Source organism: Acyrthosiphon pisum, chromosome A2 (genome assembly GCF_005508785.2).
Source record: "Acyrthosiphon pisum isolate AL4f chromosome A2, pea_aphid_22Mar2018_4r6ur, whole genome shotgun sequence".
Classification (NCBI taxonomy): Eukaryota; Metazoa; Arthropoda; class Insecta; order Hemiptera; family Aphididae; genus Acyrthosiphon; species Acyrthosiphon pisum.
Window position 1 is genome coordinate 104,287,143 of NC_042495.1, and position 23,867 is coordinate 104,311,009.

The window sequence follows — 23,867 nt, forward strand, 5'->3', positions numbered from 1 at the left end:
AACATCCAATATGTCTTCTACAAACATCGTTTTATAGAAATACCAATAAGCACAAAATACATTACGGTAAAAAAAAACTGTCATTATTGACATTAATTTTTTCTTTCGACTTCATATATAACTACTATCATATTTACCAACTTTTTCATATTACAGTAAGTTTTATATATCAATATAATATCATATAATATGATATATGTAGACAACGTTTTGAAAACTTTAGATTAGTAAAACGAACGATGCGTGTATGTATGAAATAGTTTTAAGGACCTTTTCCCGAAATTAAATACAAGATAAAATGCTTATTTGCTACATCGTAGTTTATTGTATATATCATTATATGTATATATCCGTGTGTGTCCACATAAACAGGGAAGGTACACTCTACAAATCAGTTACTTATATTACTCAGTACCTGAAACATATTTTTGAATTCTGTTTGCGGGATATGAAGCGATGAGGGACATACTATTGTATTATAAATGCCTATAACTTACAATAAATTGTTTAACTCTTGTATTTAGCGTATGCGCAACAACTTCACTTTTTCTGTGTACCTGTTTTTGTAGCCACGATATAATATTAAAGTCCTACGAAACGTACAGTTTCTCGTTCTAAACCAGAGGTTTTCAAATTATCCGTTGGGGCTCCAAGGGGCGTTGCTAAAATTTGTGAATTTTTTTAGGGGAGCCGTGGCGCAGAAGAGGAAATTTTAATTTTTAATTCAACATTAATTCATTTTTTTCTGTATCCTTAACAATTTGAGAGCGATGGAAATGTTGTGAAAAGACAGGTGCCGTAGAATGAAAAAGTTTAAATACCTCTGATCTAAACTAAATTTATAATTTAAAAATAAAAAATTATATAACTAACGGAATCTCAATAATAACCACGTATAGTGTTAACAGGGTGTCACGAAAAAATGTACTTACCTTAATATGATATCATATGAGATCATTGATTCAGATCAGTGTTGATGGCTATATAAATTTTTTTTCATTATACATTTTAAAAATATGTATATTCTAAATATTCATATTTTAAATATCTATATTCTTAGTTTTTGGTTTTTGTTTTGGACCACAAAATCAAAAACAAAATGTTGTCCTAATATCAATTGTTCCGAAGTTTTCAGAATTGTTGGCACTATTTCGGGGCTAAGTAATGGTGCCAAAAATGTAAAAAAAAAAAACACGAAACATGTTTTTTCATTTTTATAATATTCATAATACCAAACATGGAAAAATATATCATGAAAAATTATTCATTCATATTAGCACTTTTAAAAAAATTATCAATAACAATATAGGTGAATAAAAAAATTAAATATCAAGCTTCTGTATTATTATTTACAAGATATTATTGTTATTTTTATTAACGCATTTAATTGATCAATGCTATTCATAATAGGTCCAACCATATTATCACACAATTTTACCAAAACACGAGATTTGTTTTTTATCTAATTATTTAGCAACATTGTGATGCCAAAGACGGTTTTTGGCTTAAGATATAAGAGTAGGTACCTAAAGTTTAGCTATTGACCGTTCTATTTTGAAAAATCCAAATGGTATTCTGACAGCTGGTAATAAATACAATTTGATAGAAAACGATAATTTTTAATACCGACACTGAAATATATTTTTTTATTCTGTTTAACCATAATAGTGGTTCTTACGAAATACACCTTTTCCTTTTTGTCCAGCGGAAGAACACGTCGACTGCACATCTCGCATAACCATGCAATTGAAACTGGTTGCTCCAACTAGTGAAGTGCGCAGGAATTTCCAATGGTGAGAAAGGGGTGTTATAAGTATTGATACATTTAAATGAATTGTTGTGATAGTACCAAATTAGGGGCTTTATATGGCAAAAGTGTGCTGGAAGGGCAATATATCCTAATTCCTCCCCCCCCCCGCTAGGCACGCCACTGTCCTTGAGGCATGCATTCCCATGCAAAATAGAACCGATTTTCGTCAGTTCACAGCGTGTTCTCTCGCTGGAACAGAGTATATAAATTATAAATACATGATAATAATATATGCAACTATAATACAGGTAGCCATTTCGCGACATCCTGAACACAATATACATAAAACATGTATATTATTATTATTATTTTTTTTTAAATATTTATTACTGCTTCAATAGTGAAGTCATTAGTCGAGAAAAAACAATTTACATATTATATTTTACATTATAATAATATGTACATTCATCGTAATAATCATACATTACAAAATATGTAATTTGGTAATAATAGATTAGTAATAGCTATAATAGTACATGTATGTGAAATAATTAAATTCATTTGTACAGATAAGTTTTTTTAAGGAAATTCAATTAAAATTTTTCAAATATCTTCAAGATTCGTTGGTTGTGGAAAGATTTTTCTCTTTTCGGCTAAGTATGGGCATTCAAGGAGGAGGTGGTTTATAGATATTATATATATATATGATGCAGAATTCGCACAAAGTAAACGTGGGTGATGTTTGTGTGGCCGTATTTTTATACGTGACCATATTGTTTGTTCTTGCCTTGTACAGGAGGAGAGATGGGTTTGGAGCTAAAAAGTCTTGATTTACACGTATATTATTATAATGTCTCACTAAAGGTATTTGTTAAGCGCGTATATTGATAGTTTAGGTGTTTCTAAAATATAATACATCGAATACACGGGATATAAGTATAATATCTGCATTTTTATCGTCGACTATTAGCTGAACAGCAGTATTATATTATACTACTCTATGTGCTACACATAATATTGTACTTGCCACTTAGATATCGTAATTTACACACGTTTCAATGTTTGCGTTACACTACACGCGTTTAAGTACACCACACATATAAAGGTCACATAATATAATAGTCACCAGTCAAAATGCAAATATTATAAAAGCCGCACGCGTTACCTGTATATAAGTATATATACATACGTATACGTACATAAAGCTTCATCGTTACACTCGCGCGGTGCAGCTTCTATTTTTTATTTTACATTTCTTTTACCATCACAATAATATTATTGAGATATGATCGTCTGTGCCAACCAGTGTATAAGTGACAAGTACCCATCGACAAAAGTGTACTATATCCTCGCGAGGGGTGTGTTCAATGCATTCGCCCTTGGCTACGCGCGACTCTCTGACTGTTAATAATATTATAATATTAACTGCGCTGACTTCATAATAATAGGCTAACATAGCATTTATATATTAAACGACAGTAAAAAATACTTCGTTTGTTTTTTTATCGGATCGAACTGCAAACAGGTACAAAGTAATCGATACAAGTTTACAGACAGATTTGTATTTTTTTTTTTTTTATAATATTTGTATATTTAACTAGGTATACCCGACGAGTTGTATTTTCTACGAATCATATATTGGGAGCTAAACGTTTACCAGGTGATCGATCTTATTACGTGTAATTGTTTGCATTAAATATAGAAAGCACGTATGAAGCGGAGAAAAACGATTCAATGAAAAGTTTCGATTCGGTTATTTTACGTCCATCATTATTTAGTATCTAGATAATTATGTGTAAACAAAAAATACGCATAATAATTAATATTGACTTACAAAATGTCCTAAAAGTCTGATTAATTATGTTTTAAGATAATATTCACTTGCATTTGTTTCTCGCAGTATCAAATTAATGGCATTATTTATAACTCATTAGTAAAATGAAACTATAATTAAATTAATATGCTTTTGTTGTCCTCATTGTAATTTAATTTCTTTTTTTTCTTGGATCAGTAAAAAAGGTAATGTTTTGTTAGTACTGGTGTACCTATGTATTTGGTTATATAGTTTAATAAATAAAGAAAAACAACATAACATAATATTTTACTTTTCCGTATACGCTGATCAAATCATGATAGCTAGAAAATCAAATTGTATACTTTCATAAACAAAATATGAATTATGTATTATTTTATTTGTATAACTCACACACCGAAGCATTGACAATATATAGGATATACGCCATACCATCATCAATATTATATTTTTAAAATACATAATGGGAGATACTTCAGAATATAGATGAAAAATACACAATTACAATTCAATTCATATTAATTATTTTAAAATCGTTCATCAGACCTCAGAAAGACTAAAAGGGATTTTACCATTAAAAAAATCTGACAAAAGGTCCGACCACATTATTTGTATTTCCGGTTTATTGATACGCAGTGTGATTCGTATAATATGATTAACGACGACGATTAGAATCGGACGACCTCTATGGTTACAAAAATATTCAATTTATCTTTTTAGTACGGTTAGCATAACCTTCACCAGATTTGGACCTTTTACCATTTTCCAATATTAATATGCCTACACAATAAAATACCACCACCTATTATTTACTTACTAAAGACTTCAGTTATATTAAAATATAACAGACTATATATCATGACCATTTATATGAATCGAAATGGTTGTTATAATATTTAACGTTCCCATATTGGCGTAAGCACAAACCTTTTACCAACGATACTTTGGTAGTTACCTAGTGTATTTCATTTATAGTTATTATAACTCAGAAATGGAAAAAAATATTTTGTATTTTATCCATTATTTTTTAGATAGTTTTAAAACGCTAAATTAAAAAAAAAACACACACACACACACACACACATACTCGTACAATAATCTGAATTCTTTACTAATAAGGAATGCATTTAAATTAAATGGGGAAGATACTGGATAAGTGTAACCGAATACCTCACTTCACGTATTTCGAACCACAGCTACGACAGTTCTATCATTTAAAAGCAATACCATTCATACTCAAAAAATGACTCTAAATAAAGCATAATATAAGTGACTATACTTATAACAGTGTATTTATAGAGCATTTCAAATGTGAATACTCATACAAAGGATGACATAAAAAAAATATATAATATAATATTTAAATATATAATTATGATAAATTCATTACAATTTGAAAACAAAAAACCAAAGTACTCGCTTCAGCTGTATAGTGAGGTTCGTGTAATCGCATAAAAAAAACCCCGTAATTCTGAGCGTAGGATCAGTATTTATTTTTAAGAATAGGTAGTTGTTAATGTTATATTTTGTTAATATTATTAAAATTATTTTTTAAACTCAGGAGATATAACTAATTTTTTAGCAAAATCATCCCTCATAACTTACTTTTAATAAGTCAACACTGACTTAGCTTAAAATGTTGTAAAATAGGTTCATACTATTAACAGTTTAGGGTTTGTCTAAATATTTTGAAATTTCAAAGTGTTAAATATATTATAATACAAATGTGTTTGATTATTGATTAATATTTTTGAACTATAACAAAGTAACTATACAATTGTATGAGAAATAAAATAGAATAATGGTTAATTATCGTTTAGGTGTCCAATTTTGTCCAAATTTGAATTTCATACGATCATCAAAACAAATTGGTATCAAGTATTTTCGATATTTTTTAACTGCTGTAACAAATTTTTTCAGGTACCTACCTTATTTAAAAATATTCAAGTCTTTTGACCAAGAAAATAATCATCAACATATTATTATATTAAAACTAGAAAGGAGGAAAATGGCAAAAGTTTATAAATATTTCAGAATAAACTAAAAGAATTTGAAACATAATCATGCCTGGAAATATATTATATTAATAATTTTCTCCTAAACGTCAAAAGCTTAATTTATCAATAATACCATAAACAAAAATATTAAGTAACAACATTTTAAATTTATTTAAAAATAACAAGAGTAAAGAGTGCCCGCTAATGTAATAGGATATTTAAATTAAAACTACTTTATGTATATGACATGAAAACCAACAAGTAATCGAGGAAAATTTCATATCTCTAGGATTAATAAAAAATCGTAGAATAATTCAAAAGTTTTGCTTCCGTTGGGAGTCAAATCCCCAGGTCTAACTGGGTGTACCGTATATGGTTGTGGTTTTCCTGTAGTCTTTCGAAATTTTCCTGAGAAATACTGTGGGGATATTCCAAAACGACCTCTCTCTAAAGTACCACCTGTGTCCAAAATCCAATGTATAGAGAACCTATGAAACTTTTAGAGCACTTCTTCACCCGGGAAAGTGATTACATACAAACTAAAAAAAAACAATACAGATCCACATTACTGCAAAACCGATACCAAAACAATTTACATTCTATCTCGATATTTCCACTTTAGTTTGAATAGTACAATTATTTATTGTAGTTGAATTTTGAACAATAATACAGTTTCTTAACCTATCATTAAAACATGATAAATCAAAAAAAAAATAATTTTTACATATTATTGTAGATTTGATAAATGTTATAGGTTACCTATAGAAATTGACTTATTAAATTCTTTTCCATATTACACTTTCTTTTTTAGTGCTAAATATTAAATAGTGAATTTAACTAAATATTGTCTGCCTAAATACAATATATTTACATATTTTCAACGTAAGACACTAATTTCGACAGTAAACTTTAACTACTGAAAACATTTAAAATTTTAAAAATAATAGTAAACATAGATAAATATTTCTTCTTATTTCATTAAATATTCATATTATACATTAAACACATCAAAAGTATATATTTTTGCTTGAGAAATAAAAATTGGTTATGAAAATAAGTGGTTTATGTTTAAATAAATCTCTCCTGCTCAAACTAATAGTGAAAATCATTATCAAAATTATAATAATAGTTAAAATCGTTTGGTGAAATACAATGAAAATAAAAAATTTTAAACAACGAGGTTTTTTAACCAATTTTTATTAATAAAAGTGTAATATCCATAAAAGTTTTTCGATATTTTAATTAATTTTATACTGAACAGTTCAATAACCTAAATAATTATAAGCTCCATTTATTATTTTTTAATGCTGGAATATTTTTTTGAATTGATGAATATTAATAATCCGTAATCCGTACTATATAATTATTTATCAACAACCGCAGAATAGAAATATATTACACAAATTACGTGGTGTAATTACACTAAGTGACTGTAATTTTTACTCGAATTACGATATTTTATTATATAAACTCAATATGCGAGAAATCACATTCTAAGGTTACCTAACTAAAAATTAAAAGTACCTAATCCTAACTTAACATTTAATGGTAAACATATTATAAGTAAATCTTTTAAGTATACAGTTTATCACCTTTCAGCCACTTATTTAAGCAAGTATTAAAATATTGAACTATTCATCCATATATAAATAATACAAATCAACAATATGTACTACGCATAGTCTGATAGCCATTCGATTAATCGAAATTATTTATAATCATAACATCAGAAAACGACACAGATTGTTTTTTTAATTTAATGAATGTATATCAACGCATTTAGTTATTCTAAAATACCAATACAATAATATATTCAATGAATACTTGCATTATAAGCTCTAAAAAAGAAAAAAAAATGTATAGTTAAACAATAAAATTATGTAATTTAAATTACGCCGTTTCTCGAAATAAATAAATCCTTCTGGAACACCCGGCAATTATGAACAAAAAACTTTGAAAATAATTTAATTATAAATACAAAATTGTATTAATTTTTAATAATAAAAAGTAATTACGTAAATTAATAATTTAGCAATTTGATGTTCAAAAATAATACAGAAAAATAGAAAAATAGATTAAAAAAATAATTATTAAAATAACTATTGTTTATATAGATGTTATACGCATTAATTAAAACAAATCGTTTAAGCGATTGGTAAAATCTGTGAAGAAGAACAAAATATTCCAAAAAAATACATACAATTTAAATATCCCGTCACTGGACACTAATGTATTATAGCATTATTACATTTGAAAGTAATGATAAATCAACTCGTTTAAAAAATGAGCTAAGCCCGTTAAAAACAAGCTTGCTTGCTTTGCTTGCTTGCTTCTTTATTTCTTTAATACTTCTCTGTATTTTTTTCTTACGCCTTTACATTGAGAAATCAAAATAATTATCTATTCAACTTATATTGATACAATCGATATGTTGTATCGGTAAACATTTTTTAGATATTATTTTCGAAAGAGATAGTTTTCATTCATTATTTATGATTTACGCATTTCACTCAAGTTACATTTTTCGCTTACCACGAAAACATGTAAAAATGAAACAATTTTTTGTTATTCCTTATAAACTCAAATTTCACCATGCCTCGAAAAAAGTATTTTTGAGAATTCGCATAAAAGACCGCATACAAGGCTGTTTCAATAATATGTTAATTTTGCTTGGACTTGAACGGAATAAGAACTTTGGCAATATTGAGACCGTCGCAGTGAAATATAACCTCACGTATGTAAGGGTTCGGCCTCACATCCCGAGTGTATAATTAGGCCCATCTTAAAAACAAATAAAACTATAAAACTGTTTCCATAATATGTACGTTGGTACGATTGTTGAAAATAATTAAAAAAAAGGGGAGAAAAACGTATTCCTTTCACGTCGAATTAATTAAAATATATTTAGGTGGGTACTTTATTGATGCGGCAGAGTTTCATTCTGATATTTTTTATACACTCAATCGTTTGCATTTAATTGTATTAAATTATCATTTATAAATATAATTCTTTCAAAGACCATATTGCGGCCATAATTAATAGTAGTTATTCATATGTCGTTCAAAGAGCGCATTGTGACCATGGTAGTTTGCTGTGATAATATGTGTTCAATCTATTTGAATATACACATGGAAACCGCAGCAGTATACACGAAACGTAATATAATAAATTATTTTTTAAATCCCAAATCCCACCGTGCTAGGGAGTGACAATTTTAATTGTATTTATTTAATTAACACCATCGCCGGACGGGATAGGGTCGGTAGACTCTCGTGTCGTCTGGTTTATGACCACCGAAACAATACAATAATATTATATAGCTACGAAGGATAATCCGAAATGAGATTCCCGCTGTTATAATCCACCAGAATGTTTATTATATACATATATTAAAATTTAGCATATCGACACTTGGGAAACATTAGTAAAAACAATGAACATTTATTTATGGACTTAATTTTTTTTAATTTATTTATATATTATTATTTTTTTTTTTAATCGTACATTTTAATGAAGTATTTTATCGCCATGTTTTATTTAAACATAATAAGTCGTATATTATAATCTAAAGAGCAATGCAAATAATAATTATAATATAATAAATTATAGAATCATATCGACGTATACTTTATTCGGAATCGTGTGTTTTTACTTTGAAATTGCATATATTAAAAGAACGTTTGAATACTGAATGTTTTAAGAAACATTTTCCACGGTTAATTTTAATTTCTACTATTTAGAATTCTTAATGATATCTTAACTGAGTTTTTTTTTAAAGCTTTAACTCAAAGATATTTCTAATTTTATTGACCATAAATTTAAAAAGCAACCGCATAATTGAAATAAAAAAGTTTTGAAAGTTTCACACTTAATATAAAAATATAGTTTCTAAATTAAAATATACGTTTTTTGTAATTTTTCATTAAATTTGTTAAAAAATATGTAAGTACCTATGTACCAATTCTTAATTGTTTCATTATTATGAATTGCAGTAATATATTATAAAAATAATGTTTTTATGTCCACCAAACCAATTTAAGATTTATTTGACTAATTTCACATAGGTATAATAACCCAGCATATTTGGACGTGTTGATAAAAAATGCATTAAACAAAAAATTAAAATCGTATACGATACCCGCCATTTTTGTACCATATACTTCTGAAGATTATTTGTAGTATTTAAAATGTAGTTTATAACATAAAAAAAAAATTCTTCTTAATTTAATAAAACCAGAGTTTTGTATAACAATGTGAAAGTCATTGTAATTAATTTTCTTTTTTTTTTGTGTAAACATATTTAATATTGCCACATAATTTAAGATAACTTATAAGATATCAAGACAATTTTAACCTATAATTGTATTCGAGCTCATAATATTATAATCACTAACCGATCCTTCGTCAACAATTTATTATTAAGAGTTATCGTTCCCCCCTCTGGTATATGTATTATAGGTCATTACTATATTTCATACATATAATTTTATCAGTCAACATTGAAACATAAATTTATGCAATGCACATATTTTGTAATATTTTTATTCTAATTGTTTTGATATCAATTGAATAAATAAAAAAAATAAATAAATAATGCAACCATTGTGTTAATTCAAATAGAGGAAATCAAAGCTTCAACAGTTAGTTTTATTATCCAAACAAATTTTTCTGAAATCTGTTTAAATACTTTAAATATTTATACCATGTGATTATGAGAACACTGCATATATTACCATTGTTTTGAAATGTCATGCATAATAAAATTATATCAATTACAAAACTTTAGTAAAAAAAAAAGCTGTTATTCTAATTTCTTAGTATACAACATATTTTAACTTTTAAATCAATATTTGTTAAATTCATTCAATTGAAAATGTATTATTTTATATGCTATTTTTTTAACTAGTTTGTATTTAAATTGGCAAACGAAAAAATTCTTCTTGCAATAATTAAACTGTACATTAAAAAACCATGTAATGATGCTTTTAATTTGTACCTACTTATTAATTTTTATTTTTTTGCTATTATTTTAAACAATGAAAAACTTAAACTTTTCATAGGTTTATTAAACAAAACATTTTTCATTTTAATATTTTAATAATATATTAATTATTAATTAATTTTTATCTTTTATGTTAACTGTTTCTAAATAAAATCTTTAATGCCTATACAACAATAAACAACGGTGTTTCCTTCTAAGTAACAACGATGATTATTAAAACGGATGCCAAACAGCAATGCTCAAAAATTGTTTTTAAATTAATCTTGTAAGTCTATTGCAGATTATTGCATCGTGTAGGTACGATTTGTTTAAAAAAGCTCCAATGATTAAACCAATTTTGTTTTTAAAATATATGATTTAATTTATTTAATGATGTAGGTACATGTAGGTCCCTAAACTATGTATAATTGTTGTAAAATGTTGTCTGTAATTAATTATTATTGTACCTACATTACATAGGTTACATATTATAAACTCTAAAGCCTAAATAATTCGTATAAATATGAAATAATGTTTAAATTGCTTTACGGTTATAATGATTTTGTAAACTTAACTAACAATACAATATTCTCTGAATATAACTACGCTTTACAGTTATTTTTTCTTAATTTTTAAATCAAGATAAATTTGTTTTATTTTTATTTTTATGAATTTAAAATATTATGATTCATACAACATTATTTCAATATATTTTATAACACAACAACTAAACTAAAAATGTAATAATTATAAAGGTTTATAATTCATTAGTACAAATAACAGTGTAAATTATAATATTAGCATTCAGCAATAGGTACTATATTGGCCATTCAACATTATAACTAAACAGAAAACAGCAAACTATTATCTACATATACGTATCTTATAGCAAGTGACATGATACAAATCACCTATTATTATGTTTTCTATCAAACTATTTTCATAAACCTGTTATAACTTACAAAATATACAACAATGTAAATCAATAAACGGCTCACAATATAATATGTAAAATACTAGATTATAATATTATTATCGTGCACACCGATACGTATTTATTTATTCCGATGTTTTTTTGATTATCGATATTTATTATCCTCGGGACATAAATATCGAAAATATGGTAAACCTTTTTTCCCGCTTCCGGTACCTATCTCGTCAATAAATAAAAAAAATTACCCACAACTCATAGATTATTATTATATTCCACAAAAATCTGATTTATATGATTAAAGGGTCAACACTTGACATTATTTGTCTGAAAAAAGTTAATTTGGTAACCTGTATCAAAAATATTTTTTCGTTTTTAGAATTTCGTATATGTTTTGGTGTTACACTTACACCTACGAAACTAATAATGTAATATTATATATGTATATTATACAGATAATAGTTGAAGTACATAGATTTCAAAAGAAACGATTTCGTTTGGGGATTTTAAGAGCCTCATATAAATATTATGTGAGAAATGTTAAAAACACATAATTCTCTTACTAAAAGACTCTACAAACAAAAGTGATTTATTAAATGCAATAAAATAAAAAAGTTTAAAGATACAAAACTTGGTGTAGTAAATTTCATTTACAAAAAAACGAAAAAAAAAACAATAAAATACATTATACAATATACACTATACATATAATATAAAATACAGTCATATACTAAGATTATTACGATTTTTATTTTCAAGTTAGAATGTTCTAAATACATGTCTTACTAATTTTATTAAAATAAATACAACTGTAATTCAAATATTTTTAAAATTCCATGGTTACCTATGGTATAATAAGACCGTGTTGTAACTTGTAACTACTACAATAGATATTTATTTAAATAAATAACAAATTACAAGATAGGTTAGGTACCTTTCACAATATTGAATTATTGTCACAATTATATTATATATTAGTCTGATAAAATATAATAAATCAATATTTTCACATCCTTAATAACGTGTATTCAAATATGGCATGTGCGTATTATGTATATGAATTTGAGTTTTAATAATTTTACTCGCGAAGTCACACTCCTCAAATTGAATTAAAGATGGCATACCTCGATTTTAGTATTTCCGTGAATATTTATTATAGACCCTTAACTGTCATCGATAATGATTTATTTTTAAGTTGAATTTATATCGTAATCCGTTATTAAAATTCTTTATTGTGATACAAAATAAGGTCAGCATTGAATACTATTTTAATATTGAATATTCTGAACTATTTATATTTTAAAATCTCGTCAATAATAATTTCAAATACAATCAAAATATTTTTTTTTTAAACAATGATACAACCAAATCAGATTTCATGCATATATATAATCTTATGTATATAGTTTATTTATTAGTAAAACAAAATTAATTTGATTACCGATTGGAAAATTGTCGCCAGGGATAAAACAACACCGGGTTTTCGGTTGTTATCACGCTTCAATGTCCTAGGCACATCCACACAGGGTACAGTCCTATAAATACTATAATACCGTTGTATGAACATTTTTAATTAGTTATTTAATTATAACATACAACTTGGTTAAGTTTTTATTCAGTTTTTCTGTTGATAATATTTTTTTTTATTATTTTACCAATCTCCCTCTAAAACGTTTTAGGGGTGATTGAGTTATAATTGGAATCAAGCACTTTAAAATGGTGGAAATATGGGTCTGAACCTTCATGGCCTTTTTTTTTTTTAAGAAATTGTATGAAATTGTGTAATTTAGAAAAATCTTAAAAAAATTTAGTTATATTATTATAACACATAAATTTTAAATATTATAATGTATTATTATTGTGACTATATTATATGAATTATATGATATATAGTACAAGTTACAACTATACTCAGTTATATAAATATAGGCATATCTATCTGCCTTTGAATTTTGTGGGCTTGAGTCTCATATAAAATCATTTTTTCATATGCTTAAGACTTTTTTTTAGAGTATTAAAAATATTTTAATGCAAAAGCGCCTGCACATATTCTATTATGTCCCATCCCTCCTCATACGAAATAGTTAGGCATGTAAACGAAACTGATTAGAATAGTTAATACCATTTACATATAATATTTTCATATTGATGTATCTAATTCAAAATTCAAATGAGAAGTTTCTGAGTTATTAAAATGTATAAACTAAGGATAATAGTTCATTAAATTAGGCTTAGAAAATTTTCAAATGCATAAATAATAGTGTATCTTGTATTTCTTATACTCGAAAAATGTTTGTTCAAGTCATCATAGCTCTCATATCTTTCAAACCCGTTATCCTTATTCTTTAGTTCTTATACAATGTCGAAATAACAAAAGAACTAATCAAATTTTTAAAATTCATCTAACTAACAATTTACGGTAAAAAAGGCTAATTCTTATATGAAAAAAATAAGTTGGCATCACCACAGGACACTGTTTAAATGGTATATAAAATCTATGTATTTTAAAATTTGGTCCTAAAGTAGGTACCAGCTATATTTAAAATTTTCAAAAATTAAAATTTGAATAAATTAAAAATGTATTTCATTGTTATTAAGGAGAAAAATGCTTGTTGAATCATCCTTATTTCATGATTGAATGTCTATTAAATGGTCAGGTCATAGAAAAATTGTACGTTTTATAACGATAAATCTGAAAATTTAATTTTTTTTCAAATTATTTTACATTGACATAAAACTTAAATTAATAACGAATAAAAAATTCAAGTGCTTTGTATGATTACATTTTTATGACAGTAAGGTATAACCAATATTTAAAAAAAAAATTGTCGGTTTTTTTCCCATTATGTTTGGAATACTAATATAAGATATTTAAGAATTACCTTTTTAAAATCTTACCAACTATATAAAATATGACCAATCAATAGATAATTCCGTTTGAAATTGAGCACTTTTTCTACTAATAAACATGATGATGGATAAAACTAACTAAAAAAACATCATTTTTATATTTGCATATTTCGCTTCGTTGAGTATCTAAAATAAGATTACAAGTATTTTCTAAAATTGGTTTTGCATATATATCCAGCTGATGGCGTTTGTAAGAATTATTGCTACAAATTTGATTGAAAAATATTTAATGTAATATAAGTTTAGAACGTCGTTATAAAGTAATAATAAAAATAAATGTATACAACCGTAATAAACAATGAGTTTACAATATTTGAATATGAAAAAAAAAAAAAGTATAATTTTATTTAAAATAGCGTCTGTGGGGAATAAAATTGTTATCGTCAATAACACTGCGTTATATCTTAGGAAGTATTTATGTATTTATTTCCATGTAAGTTTTATGGCGTAGAATATAATATGTATATTATTACGTGTACATATTATATACAAATATTTTTTTTTCCGAATTTGGTAAGGCCAAACAAGTTTGGTAGTCATTGTTGTGCAACCGAGCAAATAGAACGGAAACCGCAGTGAAAATGGATCGAAACGAAACTGAGCGTGATGAAGAATAGCAATGGCATAACTCCCACTCCAACCCTACACGGTCCCACACCCTTTGCCACTCGCGAATCCATTAGGTAAATAAAAAAAGGAAACGCCCAAAATATTGATACGTCACACGCAAAAGTTCGTGTGTACCCCTGTGGGAGAATGCATCCTAAGCCGATGACTCTCCGCACATAAACACCGAGCGCACGTGTGATATTATATAATATTTTATAAAAGGTAGGTAGGTAATTATACCTACCTACCTGCTTTTGGGTTTTATTTCAAGCCCATCTATCATTATACTTTGCGCGACGCGACATTAAAAAAATACATTTACGATTCGTCGACAAAAATATGTTTAAATAACAACCATAGCCAGATATGACGACGATAATTTATTAAATAAAATATTAATGTCTCGAGATTTGAATTTTTTATTTTTTTTTGTTTTTTCCTCCCCCAGCATTGTTAACCGGCACGCTCAGGACATACCACAGGGTGGGCTGCGAGACCCAATCGTTGGCGCTGACGTGCCCAACCGGTACGATCATCTCGGTGCAGTCGGCCCAGTACACGCCGGGTTCGTTGGCGTTGCCCTGCTCCGACACCGGACTTGCCGCCAATCTCAACAACAGCTGCAGCTGGCCTCAGGCCTTACAGGTACGCCAAAACGAATATAATATTGTGATATAATAATAATATACACTTAATGAGATATTATAAGCTGCGCGATCTACGACGATCCAATCGTCGTCTCGTGCGCATAAAATCTCACCATCTTGTACAAATAATATTTAAGTACCTATGAGTCGGCAGTACTCATAGGCTGTTTATACCTGTCGTTTCTATTTGGTATTTTTATTTTATTTTTGTGAAATGTTAAACACGATACGGAATTGTGATTCATCAAGCGTATTTTATGCTGTTTTGTAATGAACGAATAGACACACTACTTTACTCCACAAAATATCTACCTAATAAATAACAATTCCTTCTCCCCCCTCCACTATTTTTGTATATCGAGCGTCATATACAGACGAATAAAAACAAACGTTGATTCAAAGGCATGAGTGAATGAAAATAAATCGTATAAGTTTTTAAATCAATTTATAATAAAGAGAGACGGAAACAGTGGTGACGGTAAAGCGTGAGAGAGAGGGAATAAATTGGTGTACTACAAAATAATCTGTCAAACGTGGAAAATAAATTACAAAATACCAATACATTCCTCACTTCACTCAAAATCTAAAACCATTAATATTTAAGAAATAAAACTGAAAACCCAAAACAAATATTTTAATACTATTATTTTGTGATTTATTTATGCATATTATACCTACCTACTTGGTTACTTACTCATCACCCGAAAAAAAATCATTGTCAATTAAAAAACACTCGTTTACAGAATAAATTTCACTGTTGTTATCTCAAGCAATCTGTTGCTATACGTTATATGACGTGTGCACGGCCACTTGTCTGAGCACGAGATGGTATCATTATAAATGTCGATGGCAGATCTTAAAACCCGAAACCCGAGTTTATTTATTTATAAATTTACGCCAATTGGCTTTTAACAATAGTGATTTGAGATAACATAATAGATAAGTGTAAACATAAACTTTAACAATATTTACAAGGTAGAAGAATGAGTCTCGGTACGAAAGATCATTGGTTGTTATTAGTTAATAGTTAAGGATATCATTCTTGTAATGGAGGCATTTTTAGCGAAGTTGAACCACAGTTATATATAATTACTAGATACCCGACTTTTTCTTATCAATGACGCTGGCAGACATTTACAACTTGGGGAATGTTTAATAAGCGTTAGAAAGGCAGTATTATAATAAACAATATTTCATATCAAACAAGCCCGTTGCCATTTACAACGATTAGAATTTGTAAACATTGCCAAAGTGACAAATGGCGTTGAGCATCATAATTCAATAATGTTGTTTTACATGGAGTCGGGTATCTAGTTATTATATATATCTGTGAGTTGAACCGACTCGTTGGTGGGTGAAACGGCTCTTGAAACCTGGTGTTGCCTGGGGCACGAAAACAAATTTGCTCCAGCAAGCGCGGTGCATCAATCCCAATGATCAATTTGCTGATCAATTTTGATCAGATCTCATTTAAAAATTAAAAAACCCACAATTTTGTGCGGAAAACTCCATAAGTTAGGTTAAATTAAAAGTTGAAAATCAAAAATTAAAATAAAATATGCATTTAGTTTATGGCTTTACACAATAATGCACAAATCATTTGGATCAATCAGAATATATTATTAAAATAATATTTGGTTAAAACTCCGAAAATTAATGTTCCTGTGTTTCTGCTCAACTACGAAGTGGATAATAATAGTTTGGCCATAATTGTAAATACAGTGAGATTTAACACATATAGGTACCGTTTTTAAATAATGACACAATATTTCCATGCGATTTTCGAATTACAAATAACTATTTAAGTATACCTATTTTCTATAAATTTGTCTACCTATAAATGCATTTCGTGAAGTGCTAAACAGTTGTGTTGATTTTCCCAGTGAACGGTTCAGCTCAGCCGAGTGTTAAACACATGAAATAAACATAAACTTAACCAAAAATATAATTTTTTATAACCAATCGAATAACAAATATGTCCAGATCATGTTTTGTTCATAAAAAAAACCTTATCAAATAATAATGTGCCTAAACAAATACGTGTTCCATAAATCATAATAGGTTGTACTCAAATTATTGTATTGCAATTTCAGAAAATCAAGTGGTTTTCATCAGGGAATAAATATTTAGGTACTAATTTACAATAATTTATTGAAATAAAACAAAGGTATTTTTAAACATATTATTATTAATTATTATGATAGTATAATAATAATGTAAGATGCAACATCAATCAAACAATTTATGTGATTGGACAATTTCAATATTATAAGAATTTTTGTCCAAAAACCTTTACACTGTTTAACACCATCGTATTGTTGTGTCAAACATAAACCCATTTTACCCATAGTATTACATAAAACCCACAAAGTAAATAGTTGTAAATTATCTTACGGCTATAGTAAATGTAATAATATTATTTAAGTTAATATAAATAAAATTACCATGCAGACATGTAGTTATTTACATCATTCTCTCCATTAACAAATTAAAATGTTAATGTTTTATACGACGTACACGTAGGGGTCTTCTTTATTTATACAACATTACAACACCATAGAGTTCTGAACGCATAACCTTCAATTATCATTAAGTAAACCTTGTGATGAATCAACTAATTATTTTAACTAACGAATCAAGATTATTAGGGTCATTATTATTTCAAATAATATTTCTCCGAATATTTGATAAATGTAATATACAAAATATTTAAATTATTTATCACAATTAAATTATATTTGCCCAAATTTATAAAAATATGTTTTACAGCATTAGAATTATTTTATACACAAAGATAAATAAATAGTTTTTAGTACCAACAAGTTAAATTGAAGCAAGCAATTAGGTACGAGTAGAAATAAATTAATTCAAAACACTTTTATTATTCAAAAATAAATGAATTAATTATACATTTAAATCAGAAAAGAACACTCAAAGTAATATATGCATTTGAAGATGTTGATAATAACAAAAAAATTTTCAATATAAATAATTAAAAAAAAATAACCATTAGCATCAAAACCATTTTTAAAGTTTATTAAATCCAATTAGCAATTAAAAAAAAAATGTAATTTTTCTACTTCAATCAACTTTTTTAAGTCATCTTAACTTTAACACACCTATAACTTAAAAATAGTTATAAGTTATAACGAGGCAGTGTTCTTCATAAAATTATTTTTAAAATTCCAATATTACTTAAAATGTTTAATAGTAATTATTAATTCCCTAATTTTTAAATTACCTATAAGAATAGATTTATTTAGTAAGAATGCAACATGGACACTGGACATGCAATTTACCACTAAAATATAAATTAATATTTAAAGGTAGGTACCCAATTGAATAATATGTAGATATACCCTAAAAATATTTTACACCAAATAATGTTTATTTAGTAATTTAAAAAAAAAAAAATATTTACCTACAATTATAATAACACTATGATAGAGAATTGAAATTATAATTGTTTGTCAGATGCATCGACATGATTTTTATTTCATATTTACCTTCATATTACTTTTACAATCGTCCTCCTCGACCAGCTTTTCTTTTCGTTTCGTGGATTATTGAAATTATCATAATATTATTATGGATCTTCTTCTCTTTCTCATCCTATAATGTTTGAATAACGTCTCACTCGACGTATTCTTGCCTTCTACTTTGTCAAATCGATAATACCTTTCATTTCCCGTGCCTCTCCTAAGCAATGTCACATTAATAAGATTTTTTTCTCTCCATACCAAGCTAATATTCCACTATACATCTTTCCACGAGTTTCCGTCGGCGATATCAGGTGAAATTCGAGGTTATGAAGTTTAAAATCGCTTGACTGAATCTACATCCATTGTAATATTCACATTCACATAATATTATCATCGTAAACTTCTCGGGTATGATTTTTTCCCCCTTTTTACGACCCCGCACCGACTATAACTACAATAATTCTGGTCTTCATATCATACTAGATTTAATCTGCATGCTAATTTTGTCTCTATATTATAATATATTATTCAAACATTGAAATTTACCGCACACCGCCGACCAACGTGCTGCACACATCAACCGTGGCTTAAAAATAATTATAAATCTTAACTCGTTTATGAATTGTATTGTTTATTTAGCCGTATGCGTACGGGTCATTCATTACTATACCTGATTACCATTTACCACTGTACCTACAGTATATATGTTATGCTTTTCAATTTCCATTCAATGACACGCCTATCCATACGACCGCGCCTTAATTAATGTATCTATGATCTCTTTCTCACATATTGTTTTACTGTCCGTATCTCTCAGCTCAACTTCGTGTATCTCTTTCACTGTTATTGTATACACTCACTCTTACACTGCCTCCATTCATTACTGAGCTTTTGTTGAAATTATAATAAATAAAGCATAACAATTTGTATTCTGAAAACGTTTTTATATCTAATCTCTATTGTTATGTTGAACTAGTTACGTTGAGTTTTAAACAGACGTTGTTTTTATTTTTAAACTACGTAGGTATATACTATAAGTATATATTTCTTTATCGTCAAAATAGCATTGATATTACAATGATAGTAGGGTTATTTTAGATTCAGAGCCAGTGGCGCAACTAGGGGTGGGGGCTTAGTCCGCCTGTATACGATTTAGCACCCCAAAAATATCTCTCATTGATGTAGATATAAGCCCTCTATTGCTTATTTAAAATAAATAGTTCTATTATTCTGGGCTTTAGCCCCCTCAGAATTGAATTATGTGGTGTTTTTTTTTTGTGTGTCTGTGTACACGATAAGTAGTTAAAATAATAATTTGATTTTCAACTTCAGTATCTTGTTCGATGGGAAAGTGAATCTAGTTTGTGCATTCAACCAAAATCAAAATGCCAAGTAGTTTTCAAAAGCACCGGGAAAAACAGAAAAAAAATTGAGTAAAAACGGGAATTTTTACACAAAATCTATTCCCGCCAGAATTGATTTTGGTTTTTAGTGTAACTCTAAAACAAATAGCCGTAGAAACTTGAAATATTCACCAAATGTTTTTATTAAAATGTTCTAAAGCTAGGTAAACTTGACTCCAAATGTACGGCTGAGCGGTTACCTACCTACGTCCTTACTTTTTTAATTTACAACTATAGTCCTTAATCAATAAATATATTATTATATCTAAAATTGTGAATTGTAGTTTGTAAATTTAACCATAAAGTATAAAATACAAGCATTTATAATTCATTACATTTTAATATTTAGAACTAGATGATGATATACCATAAACACATTTAATATATTTACATGTATTTCATATAATTTAATATTTTTAGTTAAAAATATGTTTAGCACTGAATATTAAATAAAATTAAAGAAACGTAAAATGTAATATTTTAAAAATATATGGAATTCTTTTACTGACGTTCCAGTATTTTAATAATTTAATTTAAATACCTTTAATAGGGATGGGAGTGATTCAATTTTTGCAATATTCAAAAAATTTCACCATACGACTTTTTTTACCATACATTCTTTAATATAGTTATTAGTTATCGTTGATTATACATACAAACAACAAGGATATACATAACACATGTTACTACCATCAGCCATAGATACTTGATTAATACCTACCAATTAACTTTGATTATATGAACATAGTATTATATTATATAAATAGACAAAAAGTATAAAAGGTTAAACATGGTAAAAAAAAGGTCCGTGTACTCGTATCATCAACATAGATAATAATATGCTGTTATCCTTTGTTAAAATGTTAGGAACTATACATCAAAGTAACACAACATAAAACATTTATATTGCATAAGCTATTATGTGGGTGTTGAACAACTTTGGTATACCTAGATATTTATACCAATGTACACCTAGTAACCTAGGTATACATAGGATATGTAAAGTCATAAAGTAAGAATGTATATTGTATACACATATACTGATCATAAAAATAAAACAGTGTTACAAAATTTTAGTGAATACCTGTATCATTATTTCTAAAATTGTACAAATAATTAAAATACGTGCCAGCCATATTTAATTAATATTTTATTACCATCATTAAAGTTGAAAATTGTTTTGTTTTCAAATTTATTCACCGTAAATACATCACTGCGGAGAACTCGTGAAATTATCATATTTCAGAATCATTTTAAAAGTGCATTTTTTTAAGTGCTCTTTTTGTATTGTTAAATTAACTTATTCGTGTGCCAGTCACTGTTATTTTTTTTTAATGATTATTATTTCTCAAATTAGTCTTCAAGTAAATATTTAAGTACGGATTACCGTAGCTTACGAGTGTTCATTGTTTTTTTAACGGAACTTTTTTTACATTTATATGACCTACCAAATAATTTACATTGAATTTCTGATTATTTCATCATACTATTCTTACTTATCAACGTTTTCATCTGCCATTTTTAATTTACTAATCAATATACTTAAAATAAAATGCAACAAATGTATAAAACATTACTTAGGTATTTTTAAAGCAAGTTCACGAATGAATAAAGTTCTAATGAGATGTTTAAATTTCATATTGTACACATTTTAAAACGACTACCTATACCTATATTGCTATATTATGTATGTAACGAATAGAAATAAAAACCACATCCTACAACGAATTCCCCAGATAGGTACTTTTACTGTTTAAAATGCATTAACTACCGCTTATTCCATAATCGTTTGCTTCCATCTGTCGAAGCACAAATTACATAATAATGCATATATTTATTATTTAGTCGGCACGCATACCATAGGCGTAATTACTAGGTTACGTCGGGAACTCGCTCATCCGGGTATTTTAGGGTGGGTATAAAACGATAAGTTTTGCACCCTCCTGCTGCAGTTTGTTCAAGTTTAATTTCGGTGATTAGCTGTAACTATCAATAGACAAATGATAAAAGTGAATTATTATTTTCAACAACTGTAAAATAGCCAATAGATCGAACATTTTTCAATTGATAAGGATAGAATTTATGCACAACGCGTTCTAAATTTGACAAAATTTGATATATTTTAATAACGAAAAATAACGGGTTTTTCTCAAACGATATTGATTACTATATTATTATGATTGAATTTAAACCATATTCTTCGTAATGACTCAAAATTTTACACTGTCACATATATTATTATTTCCTATTCACAATGGAATTTTCAAAATATTTAAATTAATTCTACGCCCTTTATACCACAAACTTATTACATCGTTCTATGTTATGCGGTACTGACTTATACGTTCATAACAATAATATTATATGATACAATATTATAATTATTATTATTATAAAATAATAAATGCGATGTTTTGGGTAACAATTATACCAACATATTATCATATAAATAATAAAAATATAAAGGCGTAGAGCTGCTACACTGAAGATTCACAAATAAAAACTAATTTTACTTAACTTTATATGACCAGAAATATTTTAAAATGTATATTCATAAAAATGATAAAAGAGGCAAAGTTACATTTTTAATTTAAACTCTTTGATGTTAAATTCTAGAGAAACATATGCTATAAATCTAAAAAATAATACTTTTATATTATCAACTCATATCACAACTTAGTGGTCACAAGATTAAAAAAAATTTAATTGTTTGATTACAAGTTTCTGGAAACCCGTAGGCCACCGTGCCACCGTGCAGCATAATACGTATTGGCGGTGAATAATTATCATTAATTTATTTATTTAAACGCAACAATTTTTAAAATCCTTTCTTTATAAGAGAAGAATCTCTATTTCAAATTTCAAGTTCGTGCGTTACGTAGTTTTTGAATTACAGCGATCAGTGAGTGAGTGGTATTATGATTTTATATATAAAGATTGTATAATATTTGCGTGGTATACAATAATTTTTAGCTCCTCAACAAAATATTAAATTTTTTTACACCTTTACCAGATAAAATAATTTTTGGTTTTAACATTATACAAAAACAAAACATTACACCTATATATTATTGCTAAAGTAGACAAAATATGGTAAATACGATTTCGTATATTTTTGTGTAGCATATATTATGATATTGTTTGGAGTAAAACTATGGATTCCTCTCACTCCTCGACCACAAACAATTGAAGGGATTAATTCCATTCATTCAACTTGTTGGGTTTTTTCTGTCCTCCCAAAAGTGATCGTAATTTCCCATTTAACTGTGATAGCTTTATCTCCCTTTTTAACCTCTCTTTCCCGGGTAGCTGTATAATAAAATATGCCTTAAACAACGTGCAGT

The 23,867-nt window shown here is 27.2% G+C and overlaps 1 protein-coding gene across 2 annotated transcripts in view; it reads left to right on the plus strand.

Annotated features, from left to right (window-relative positions):
• LOC100167969 (protein eva-1 homolog C) overlaps positions 1 to 23,867 on the plus strand; it is a 227,881-nt gene that overhangs the window by 150,828 nt on the left and 53,186 nt on the right. For both annotated transcript variants that reach the window (XM_001945599.5, XM_008185164.3), the window contains exon 2: positions 15,440 to 15,636. In XM_001945599.5, coding sequence (XP_001945634.2) covers positions 15,440 to 15,636 — 197 coding nt within the window. The remainder of the gene's footprint in view (positions 1 to 15,439; positions 15,637 to 23,867) is intronic.